A 12,790-nucleotide genomic window follows, 5' to 3' on the forward strand; every position below is an offset into this window, starting at 1 on the left:
AACTCATGATGCTCTTACCAAGTTTTTATCCTATTAAAACCATATTGCATTGAAAAGTCCTAGATATTTAGTTTTCTTTAAGATATTAAATTGATACTGGACTCTTGATTTGTTCTGACTTGACTTGCTGTTCTACATTTAGACTTGAGACTTGACATTAATGACATGGACTTGACTTGGACTCTACATTTAGACTTGGGACTCAAGCAAAGCTGACTTGGTCACACCTCTGAGAGTCACATACACATAGCTGGTGCTACAGCCTGTCAGAACACCTGCTGGACAAACATGAAACTTGTTATAATTTGAATCACTTGGATGGTGTGTTTATTAAATTGGCACAAGAAGAAGAATATAGAAAGAAGAAATAGGCACATAGAAGATTATACAGTCAAATCAATATAATGTAGATGAAGAATATACAGACATGACTGCTGTTGTGATGGTGATAATGATTATATATGTATAACTGAAAGACTATACAACCAGAAACATCTGCAGGAATCTGCTGTCATGTACTTTGGACTGTTTAACTCTCCAAAGAGGACAGATGACAGAGAGAGTTGACAGGAGTCATCAGCTATGAGAAGGTTTGTAGTTCTGTTGGTAGTTCAGAGTTTCTGACAGTAATGGAATAGCATGGTATCCTAATGAACTGATGTCAAAGAAAGGAACTTGTTCAGCTAGGGAAGATAGAAGAAGAAGAAGAAGAAGAAGATAAGAACATGACAGGGAATCAAACGTCGGCTGTAGATGAGGAGGCATGTTCTTCTTCACTGGTGTGCCTTTTCTCTGCTTCTTGTTTCCAGACCTATCAAGCTTATTTCATGATTTTTTTAGTCAAATTATCTCACTGCACTGGCAGATAATCCTGCTGGTTTCAGTACATTTCATACGAATATGGCTTCTTTCAAGAAATCATCATAAAACAATGAAGAAAATCTAGAAACAAGAAACTTACTCAAGACAATTTCACTTTTACCAAGTAAATGTCCTGAAACAAGTTACATTCTCCTGAATTTGTTGATGGTAAAATTATCTACCAGTGCAAAAAATAAATAAATCCTAAAATAAGCTTGATAAGTCTGGAGACAAGATAAAATAACTGAACAAGTTTTGTCAGTTGTTGGAGTGTAGTTTTTGAGTGCGAGATATAACATGTTTTTGGTTTAATAGTATTCATTTGACTATGAAAACAAGTGAAGTGCAACTTGCTTTTTCAGATGTTTTGCTCTTCACTCGTCTGAACATGCAAAAAAAGCCATGGGAAGCAGCCACAGTTCTTTTTTTTTGTTTTTTGCAGTTTTTTTGTAGAGAGACTTCCTTTAGTTCAGCAACCAATCCAGTGATGTTAGAGGCCGGGGTGTTACATTAACTCTTCTCCCCAAGGGGCTTTTTGCAAATGTGTAAGCAACATTTGAGCGATCAACCGTCAAGGGCATTGAGCCGAGTGAATATTTGCATCCCAGCTGAAAAGATGAGAAAGTGTGTGTCAGCAAAACAAGTGACTATTGATATGGATTTTAATATGGCTATACGTAAATAAAACAGCCATAATCCCTGTAGTTTCATCTTGTTTCATTACATATCCTGTAGTTATAATATCAATCAGTAGTTACAAAGCACATATAACTAGCAACAGATTCACATTCTCTGAGCTCATTCAACTTATTGTAAGATAAGAAAACTGCAAATAAATGTGCCTTACCTGGGAGAATATCACCCTCCATAATTGTCTTTTTAAATGTTTTTAATTTCCATGGGTTGCCAAACTAGGACTGTAAAAAATACAACACATACTGGTTGAATTGCATATGCTGCATTGGCCATTTGAATGGATATTGGAATGAATTGTAAAGCATGTAATGGACCCTGACATGACATTTATGCACTTTTGAAATACAAATATGTCTTTCGCTCAGCCCTAATCGTTTCTATTTTCCTTATCTAATTAATATGGATGCATGATATGTGGTTTAGATGTAACAGAAATATGTTATTTGAAATGTGATACAGTATATTGAGCTGGTTATTTTATCATGACTACAATCAGTCTTTAGCAGGTTGGGGGCAGTAATGAGCCTCAGATACTTCTGGTCAGCCTCAATTTTATACTAAGAAGAAGAAGGAGAATCAACGTCAGCAAAGAATATCTGTCAGAAATGGTAAGAAGGATTTAAGATAAGTAAACTTTAGTAAATTACATAAAGAGGACTAATTGAAGCTATAAGTCCTAAAATTGTATATTGGGAGCTGCGGCTAATTTAACTCATTCATGAAATCTATGTAGGCTAATGCATAGTTATTGGAATCTATATGGGAAACGTGCTAACGTTAGTTAGCTAAGATAGCTTGCTAAATTAGTTAAGGTAGCGTGAAATCGACGAGCATATGAGTTTTTCGTCTCCGTTTAAGTTTACGGACAAGGGATTTAATGAACTGAACGGATTAAAACCAGGGCGAGCTCAGGCTTTTGAAGCTGCAACCTTGGTCAGTCTGTCGCCGATGGCGTTCTCTCCATACACCAGTGAACGGTACACCAAACTCCAATACAAAAAGCAGTCAATTTGATGTTGCATTCCTAATCACATAAACATACAAACATTGTTGAACATAACAAAGGACCTTTACGAATCGATGGGTGGCATTTTTCAATCCGGCATACATCAAATATACCAAACAGTAATTTGTTCAGTAACATTTCAACTTTTAGAACCGATCCGCTAGCTTGCTGTTCGCTCAGTCTTCCTAGACCAAAACACACCGCGGTGCGCAGAAGTGAGCCGTGGTAAATTGTAAAAGTTGAGGTTTTATTGAAGTAAAATGCTGCTTGGTGGATCATATGAATGCCGAATTGACCAGTGAGCACTACCAAAGCGTAAATTGGTCTTATGTAATATTGTACGTCGTGTATGTTTGCAGAAAAAGCAAAACCAGATTAAATTTTCAGATTTATGAATGGTGCTTGGCGTGACGCACTGTCACTAAAACTAGCCTCTCTGTAAAGCCTCCTTCTCAGCAGAGCGCTCACTGTTACCATATAGCTGTCATTTTTTGCATTTTCAGTAACTTAAAACCATTTTGAAAAACAATAGCCTACATATTTTCATGTCCAAAAATATCTCACCTCACTTGTCTGCTGGTTCTCCCGAAATACTGCATTGTAAAACAGACTTGTCAACTTGTACACTACGCTGGCAATTGTTCAGTTAAAATATACAGAAGAAAGTTAGAACTTTAGACCCAGTTTATTAAATTAACAAGGCAAGGCGCAGGTCTAGAAAGTCTTGAAATAGGCCTATATGAAAAAAATATTTAGGTAATTTCCAGGTCTTTGGAAATTGCACAAAATAGTTTAGCAAAGTATGGAAAAAAATATTATTTTTATTATTATAATTAAGTATTCAGTCCCCAAATATACATAGAACTACTCATTTTCTGTGGTTTTAGACCCACTGGCATCTCACATACCCTCCCTTACCTGTCCACATGTGTCAGAGGCTCCCTGTGTGTGCAGTGCATGGCCTCCTCCCAGTTGGTTCAGCTTAACTTTCTTATGTTGACACAGCCACCCATGGTATGTCAATGTAAAAATAGGAGGAATAAAAAGTCTGGGACAATCAGAAAGCCCATGGGATAAGTAATGAACAAAGTATTAAAAGTGAGCTTACTGTATTGTTCTAATCAGAGCTTCTTTGTTTTCAGGCCACTGGGATCGACCAAGCAGTTGGCATGAGTCTGGTGGGCTTCAGCCTGCTGCTGTTTACATACTACTCTGTCTGGGTCATCGTCTTGGTAGGTGCCGTTTGTTTCCCTAAAATCCTAGCTGGAGAGACTCCTTTAATGTATGGGATCAGGATTATTCTACAGCCTAAAGACATGACTTGTTTCTGCTGAGTGACGATACAAACCTACACATAGTCCATTATCTACTCTAGATTTAATTCACTAAGCCTGAATCACATGTGTCACATTGGGGCAAGAATTCCAAACCTTGCATATTTATTTCTGGTGTATCCTCACACTATAGTTCATGAAATGACCAAAGCTGACAATACTGTTTCTTAAGGTTTGCACCACTCCTTGTCCTGTTGCACATATTATTGTGTTAAAAATAGTGTAAAAATGAACCCATTGATTCCCATTTTCATAGAGGTACTTCGACGCATTCAGTCTGTTTGGACTACACAATAATGCTAACAGAGGGAGGAATTTCACTCTCTATAATCCATATGTAAGCGAACATTGTCTGTTCATTAAAAACATGTGATATTGTGTCCTCTTCCAGCCCTTCGTGGACAGCGATCATGTGCTGCACAAGTATTTTCTTCCCCGGGAGTACTCGGTCATTCTGCCTGGCATCGCAGCAGTAATACTGCTGCTCTGTATAGGTGAGTAGATATCTGCAGCTATATCTAACTGATATAGCTGATAAGTAGTATAACTGATGAAATGCAACGCACAGCGGAGGGAGTGTTCAGACTGAAATATGGACTCAGCCGACTGCCACAAACCTCTATAGACATGAAATTTTTGGATTGTAAACATAGGCAGAAGACTTGCTTCCTTGAGCCCTAGGGGAGGAGTTGTCATTCTTCTTCATTATATGAAAATAATCCAGTTATAGTATTACAAACCTCACTAAACTGTGCTTTTATCAATACTATACTGGTTCTGTGGCTTTAACTGGGCCCTCACCATTTGTTTCCTAATGGAGCATGGGTATTCAAGTCCCCTCAGTACAATTTCTTTATTGAGACAGTAGCGACACTGTATTTCATGGTTGGCCAGCAAAAATATGTATATATGGTTCTGAAGATGGGGTTATCAATCATTAACCTTTTCATACAGAGCTCAAAAAGTTGTGGAAAACCCCAGGCTACTAAAAAAGTAACCCACCACATATGTATGTTATTTTGCTTAGACCTATCCACACCTCTCTCAACTCCTACAAGGTGTACAATTAGTGAAAACCTGTCTTTAGTCTGTTTTTATTGAATGAATGTTGTCCTCTCTGTTGTTGTTGTTGTTGAGTGAGATGTGAGATATGAGAATTAACCTTAAACTGTCGTAATAGTCATTTCAAACTTAATAACTTACTTATGTGCTCCATAGGGACCTTCACTGCAGTCGTCATCTGGAAGAATCGCAAGCCGAAGAAAGTGGACTAGACGCAGGATGTGAGAGATACGGCTGTGTGGGTCAGAGTGTGTGACATTAATCTCGATGCTACTCGACGACCATCTCTAAAACCGTCCCTGGTGGCTCCATCTTCATTCCAACAGTTCTTCAGGAAAACCAAAAAACATGTCTGTGTCTCCTATCTAGGTTCTTAAGGCTTACAAAATTACACAATCTTTTATTCATTTCACTACTTTAAATCTGTCATTTTAAAGGTGTCCAAAGGTTTTTGACAATTATCAATGAATCACTTTGGGCTGCCAGGTGCACTGACCCATCGCTAGGCTTGAGGTCAGTTGGTGTATGCAGAAATCCTGATTCTTGCTGTAGGCATTAGGCAGTGCTAGATTGCTAGCTGATGGGTTGAGAACATGGTGAGTTTATACCAGTGTAATATGTACCAGACCAAGGGCAGTGGAAACCTCTCCTGCACTCTGTAGGATTGCATGGGGATCCAGCAGATAATCCCTCAGACCAACTATTGGAAATGGAAAGCTTTTGTTCAGGTGATGTGCGGCAGTCTGGTCTGTAACGTGTAATGAGCAGGCATCTTGAAGCAAATGGACTGGTTTCACTTTTGCCTTTACAGGTAATTATCAGTGAAGTGGTAGCAGGGGACCTGCTCTGTGGTAAATACACCTACAGGACTACATGTCACTGGATGGAAAATGTGAGATTTCCAACTTTAATGTCAGCAACACAGTTGTTTGTAAATATTGTGACATAGGGGAATCCATTTTTGTAATGTTTTTATTACTCCAAGTGATGTACCTTCTTCCTGATCTAATCCAGACTCTGGCTGCACTGCAGTCTGTTGCACAAAACTAAGGTTGAAAATGGGAGAAGGGCCAAAGGTCCCGTATCTGTACATGAAATAAAATGTTTGGGTTGTGAGTTCTGCCTTGTGACTTATGAATTATTTCTTTTTAATCCTAATGTACGTAGATCTATATACAATATATGCTCATTTAATTTCCTAAAAATCATTTCATTTGTAATGATAATAATTTGAATGATTACAATTATTATTATTGATAGTAGCAGCAGCAGTAGCCTAGTAGTATTTGTAGTAATAGTAGCAGCAGTATTATTATTAGTAGTAATGGTAGCAGTGTTAGTATAGTAACAGTATTATTATTAGTAGTAAGAGTAACAGTATTATTATCAGTAGTAATAGCAGCAGTAGGCCTATTATTATTAGGGTAATAACGGTAGCAGTATCATGATTGTTAGTAGGCTAGTTAGCAGCCTAGTACTTGATGCCATGAGTCAGCAGCATCTGCTAGAAACATCATCATCATCATCATCATCATCCTACCTCTGACATTACGGGTGATGTGTGACATTTGATGATGTAAAAAGCACCGGGGCCCCTAGTGAGCCCAGTGTGGAGCAGCAGCGTGCGGCCGGCCACCGGCCGGTCAGTAGGAGGTCTGTCTGTGGTGCATGTGGTGCAGGGTGTGCCGGGCTCCGCTCAGTGTCAGCACACTGACTGCAGCACTGACATGTGAGCGGAGCGCCGCCGGCAGCGGACCGATCTCAACTCGCTGCGTCGATGAGCCAAACGGAGGCAAGTACACAACCTCTCTAACACTTTTATCAAAGGATGCGAACCTTGACATGCCAGTGCGTTTTAGGATTAACTATGTGACTTTTGAGTATTGGATGCTGTCATTAAAGCTTGTAATATCCAAGTTGCCATCGGGATATTTCCTATTTGCGCCACCGCTATGATAAGAAACGACCGTGGAAAGTTGAGCATCGCGACGCGTCGTTTTAAAAAGAAGCATCAGTTCAGTGAATTCCCTTGACCTACCAATACTCAACTGGAAGCCACTGTCTCATGTGGGCCTACTGTGTCAGTGTGGAGTGTCTAGCAGGTAATGCCTATGTCAGTGGAGCAACAAAAACAGGTTTGTTGTCCATACTGACTAAGCATATTGATAAGCCTAAACAAATGAATTCATCTGTTAAGCTACAGCTTTGGAGAAAGTTTACTAAACATTTAGGACCATACACACCTAAAAACTAATAACACCTCTACAAAACCAATTATTTAAATATCTCGATTTGCCCTGCTGCAAGATGCTAATAGGTCTAATATTAGCCTATGGAGGAGTGTGTTGTTGTGAAATAGCTACTGCAGCATGCAGGGCAGTGATATAGTGGTAAATAAAAAGGTGGGTAAACTATGAACTCCAGTCAGTGATTATAAGGCAAACAAGCACCAATATAACAAAAACTAAGTGTTTTCAGAAAAGCTTTAATTTATGCACCCTCCCCCCAAAATATATCTTCATCAGTACCCTAACCAACCTCAGTTTGATGCTACTTACTGTGATGCACAGTAGCATACAGACAACCTATAGAGTTGAGCTGAGTTTAGGCGGGTTTACTCTCCATTACATCCCTGATCCAGGACTTGAAAAGAGCACCTCTCTGCTTGTTGTCAAGAGTACAAGCTGCTTGCTCAGCATCACTGGGTTTACATAGGCTATGTGAAGGGGACGGTCGGTGTGGGCGGGACAACTTGCCGGCCATTTAATCAGACCTGATGCCAAATTTTCAGAAGGTAGTCCACGATGCAACATTTTTCTCTGATCTTCTAGATCCTGTTCTGAGCTCCTTCCTCAGTCACAATGTTGACGCCTCCTGGCTAAATTGAACAGTTTTGGGCAGTTTTATTTGAAAAAAGGTGAGAAGATCAGCTTTAAGCTCTCCCCCACTTGACCAGGCCAAATTTACTTATTCTGTGAACTCTGCTGTCTTGAGCTGTTATTAACTTCCTAGAAGAGACAGTATTCAGCCATCTAGGTGCTGTTGCAAATTCATTTGTCAACAAGGTCATTTGACACTTCATTTGACAGTCCTAGTATTTTATCACAAACTTTATCACTAACTACTACTACTACTACTAAAACCAAAAGCTCTGGAAGGGCTAGCACTACTACTGCTCTCATTGGCACGCACCACAGCCAGGTGCTAAATGCTGTTGCAGACACTCTCTGCAGAGGCATCACCCAAACCAAGCCCTTCAGCCCAGCAAGTGGGGAAGAAACTTCAACCCCAGCTGAGAATATCAGTACAGCTCCTGGCAGCTGAAGCTAGCTGGGGAGAAAGCTTAAATTCCCACGCTTAGACTGCTACTGTCAGAACCACTGAAAGCAGGTGGTCATGTTGGTGGGCTGCAAAGAGTTTGTGGGCCAGTCTAAGTGCAGCACTTACAGTTTCCTGGCATCACAAGCATGCACAAGTGGAAAGCCATCAAAAGCACCACAGAGGCTGCAGAGAAGGCCTCAGGATTGGACACAAGCCAAGAGACTGCTCAACCTGCGCTGAGTCACCTGGGTAAGGGTGTCTGATGTTGAAAGGGGTCCACACCAGCTCACTGATAAAACACTCTGCAAGAAATCGAGGTGACAACGGACGTCACCGAGAGTCTGTTTAGTAGAGCTTTGGTTTTGCCACTGGTCATTCCTCAAGACCCTCCGGCAGCTCAGAGTAACATAGAGCAACATGGATTGTTTAATTCTCCATGGAGCGTAGGGAATTTGTTGAATCCTAGGACTGCCTGGGAAAACATGGGAATGGAAAGTGAATGAATCATGCTCTGCCTTTCCTCAACAAGAACTGTCGCTGAGCCCTTAAGCAAGGCGTTTAAAGGATTCCTCTGGTGCTGATGAAAGTTAGCCTTGTTTTCCAGATTGGCATCTCTCCCATGTGAAATCGCTGTTGTTTTTGGGAAACAGCATTGTAACAGAGACCAAACTAGCTTGTTATCAGTGGCTCCAACTAATTTGTGGAACGAACTGTGGAATGATAGAGCTAACTTATTCCACGCGCACTATTTTCAGGTAGATAAACACTCTTTCACAGCTGTACGTTTTGAATTAACCATGCAGGACGTTAGCGACGGGTGAGAAGTGCCGTGTAAGGCGGGACTTCCGATGAAAACAAACCCAACTTCTCAGGTGAATGTGTGAACTACTTTTCGTTCACAAATAAAATGTATATTGTATGCTTTTATACTACTATCTTGACCAATGAATCTCCTCCATGGATTCCTCCTTTTTTTGGAGCGTGTGTTAAGCCTATGTGCCTCACCCTCTCCGTGGGATTGTGGAAATGAATAATTTGAAGTAGAATTATTTAATTAATTGACGAGTAGCATATCACTAGACCACTGTAGATGGTCAGGATATGATTTAGATGCATTTAGCACAAAATGCCTATAGGTAAGACAGTAGTTGACAAGCGTGTCTGTATGTCACTCCCTAAAAAGTGACAAGCTCACTTGACACTGAAGCATGTGCACAGTGTTGAAAGACCCAAAACTCATTCGGAGGAGCTCTGTATCTAACTCACATACACTGGTATTTTTAATTTTTGTTTGAGATATGCTGTGGTAGAGCCAGTATTTTACAGTCTTGATCAAGTCTTGACTCTCAGCAGCCATAGACATACAATTTGTCTGAACTGTAATTTCAGTCAAAATCGAGTTGAGTCATTCGTATTGATCAAGAACCCTATCAAAGCACCACAGATTATGTTCATTTTGTGCTATAGGGCAATAAAAAAATCTTACTTATTGCCCCTTTAACTCTCACCATATTGTCCATTCATTTGCCTTTTTTCCTTCTTTGCTTAAACAGCTTCCTTCCTCCTTTTACTTTTTGTTACTGCAGACTGCCCCTGTGCTTCCCCTGTGCTCTTAAATCACCCAGAAACACACAAGCTCTGCTTCATATTTGGGGGTTCAAGCCTGTATGGCTGAAACCACGTTTTTGTGCTGGTTTAGCATTCTTTAGGCAGCCATGTCCAAATTTAATTTTTGGCATTTTTTTTTTTGCCTTCTAAACAATTGTAGTCAGTGGGAATTAGGAGATATTTGAACATCGGTATCTTGCTTATAGTTTAACCAAACATAGTAAAAGTTTTTTTTTTTTTTTAACAAATATATTTATTGCCATTTTAGTTTCAACAACAGAGATCATGACAAAAAAACCCAAACAGATAGTGAAAGTAATTTTAAAAACATTCACATTTTGTCCAGATGAACAATATTTATTATCAGGAATTATGATGTAAACAATTAATTTGAAAAGCTGCCCTTAATGTTTAAGAAACAAACTAAAAGGTAACCTACTTTCCAAATGGCTTATTCAGTTCATGGCCCTCTTATGGTCCTATAACCAGCTACTATAAACTCTTAAACTCTGTAATACTAAATTTGGACTTCTCCTTCCTCTTCTTCCTTATCCTCTCATCTTCTTCCTTCCACCTTCCTTCTCTTTACTCCCTTTTTTTCTCATAACCTGGCCACCACATTGTTGCTAACAACTACAATTTCCTTCTTCTTCTTCTGCCAATTCTCTAATCACTGTGAGATGTCACATGATAGAGACATGACAGAATGATGGGCAGAATGATAGATGATGGTGTGTAAATGCTTCCCAATAAGTATGATCCCAATTGGCCTGATAGGGGCACCATAATTAAAGGTCTAATTTTTAAACCTTTGATGGGCTATAATTCCTGCACTGATTGACATGAACCTTGCTACACATATTCTCTTGAGTATGCTTGACAAATATGCCAATTGATGCTCATTTGCATTTTTTGAAAAATAGTGAAAAATATCAATACCAAATTTGGTACACATCCAAAGGGGGCCTTGATACACCAATGTTATATTAACAGGCTCAATTGCATTAACAATATTGTCGCCAGTGACCAATGAACATGACAAAGGGTGTGGCCTAACACAAAATTGGCCATAATTCATCAACCATTTTGTCCATGACCCGTTTGTTCATGAAGGATCTATGCAGCAGGATTTCTAAATCAACCCGTAGGGGGCGCCACAAATGCCAAAAATTTATATTTCAGAATTGGATGGACCAAAGGATACAATATTTGGTACCTACATAAACTTTAGGGCCAAGTTAAAGGAATAGTTCACCCAAAAATACAAACGTCACTGGTGTTTTGTCTGACATAATGACATTTTCATTTTTGGGTGAATTATTCCTTCAAAGCCATAATATGAAGTTTGGGTGTGATTGGTCCAAGTGGGTGTGGTCTATGGTATGATAAATGTGGAACTCTTTTTAAAGTCAATCTCGAATATGCATGCCAAATTTCATGCAAATCCGTCACAGCTGAGCCGAATAACCGCACTTTGAATGTTGAGGCAGACGCAGCAAAGTTGTACACCTTTCACAGCAATGTTGATACAAAATACAGCACAAAAACTACTACTGTCTCATCTAATCTCACTGCATGAGAGGCTGAAATTGCAGCCACTTACACCTTCACCATGTTGGCTGTCTTCCCTTTATCCAGAACAGACTGTGGGGCTCATTCATAAAACTTACCGGCAGGTTTAGCGTGACGTTAGAGGCAGATACTGTCACGGTAGGGTGTTTTCTCATTCATAAGCGTGAAATACCGGGACGGTATTAGCGTTACCGCTTTCCCCGTACTTCCACCCCTTTTGATCATTTACATATTGTGAAAGCGATTCATAAAAGCACACCACGCCGCAAAAAATACCACCTGCTCAAGTCAGACGCTATATTGTAGAAAAAAGTATGAGTGGCATAGAACAGGATACTGGACTGCTGGCACACCATGTAGAAAACAGCCTCCGCCTTGCTGCATAGTTCTCCCTTGTGGAAGGAACCCAGGCATTCCTCAGGGTCTCCTGCACAGCCCTGCCTACTTCCTGCAAGCCGGGATCACCAGAGGCCAAACCCATAGTCTCAGAACCTGGGGGTTGGAGTGCCATATTTTCCCCCACATTAGCCCCCTCAGCCCAAGAACTCCCCAACACCAGATCCTGAAGCCCCAGAAACCACGGTCTCCCTGGCCATCTTGAGGCCACTAGAAAGACCCTGCACCTTCCGAGCTTGACCTGTCTCAAGACCAGTGAGATTAGGGGAAAAAGCGAGACCAAGAGACAAAAAGATCCACTCTGGCCCTGCTGAATTGATGCCAAATCTGTGCCATCACCACTGGATGGAGGCGCCATTCCCCGCCCAAGACTTTGTCACCTTTATTGTCACCTTTAAATTCACCATGCTGTCAGTCTTTGGGTGTAGTTGGAAGGCCTTGTGCTACCACTGAAAGGGCCTGGCCCTCAGCAATCCCAAGGGAGCCACCACTGCTGCAGCCACCATTGTGCCCAAAAGGCGCTGGAACTCTGGCAACTCCCGTATGCACCTTGCTTGAGGTGCTCGAGGAGGGACACCAACTTCTTGGCCCTTCGTTCTCTAAGGGATGCCTTCATTGTCACCGATGAGCTTCAACCCAACAAACATAACCTGCTGTGTCGGCTGCAAGTTGCTTTTCTCCCAGTTCACTCTGGACCCCAAGGTCTGCACATGAGATAGCACCAACTGTGTGTCTACTAACACCCAGTTGCGTGATGGTGCATACACCAACCAGACCAGGCAAGTGAATATCTTCAGCACACGTGTCTGCAAGGGTGCCAGTGCAGCAACCACACAACTTGTGAACACCATGGGAGACAGAGACAAGGTGAAGGAAGCACCTGGAACTGATATACTTGGCCTTGGGTTGCAAACTGCAGGAAATGTCTGTGGTG

At 40.8% G+C, this 12,790-nt stretch overlaps 1 protein-coding gene across 1 annotated transcript; it reads left to right on the forward strand.

Moving 5' to 3' along the window:
• Positions 1–2,113: 2,113 nt before the first annotated feature.
• On the forward strand, positions 2,114–6,075 carry dpm2 (dolichyl-phosphate mannosyltransferase subunit 2, regulatory). The gene is made up of 4 exons (XM_071904284.2): positions 2,114–2,165; positions 3,706–3,795; positions 4,289–4,391; positions 5,116–6,075. Exons 1-4 carry the CDS (start codon positions 2,163–2,165, stop codon positions 5,169–5,171), a joined length of 252 nt encoding a protein of 83 aa, XP_071760385.1. The 5' UTR covers positions 2,114–2,162; the 3' UTR covers positions 5,172–6,075.
• The last annotated feature ends 6,715 nt before the right edge of the window (positions 6,076–12,790 follow it).

The sequence above is a fragment of the Centroberyx gerrardi genome, chromosome 2, assembly GCF_048128805.1.
Source record: "Centroberyx gerrardi isolate f3 chromosome 2, fCenGer3.hap1.cur.20231027, whole genome shotgun sequence".
In the NCBI taxonomy this organism is placed as follows: Eukaryota; Metazoa; Chordata; class Actinopteri; order Beryciformes; family Berycidae; genus Centroberyx; species Centroberyx gerrardi.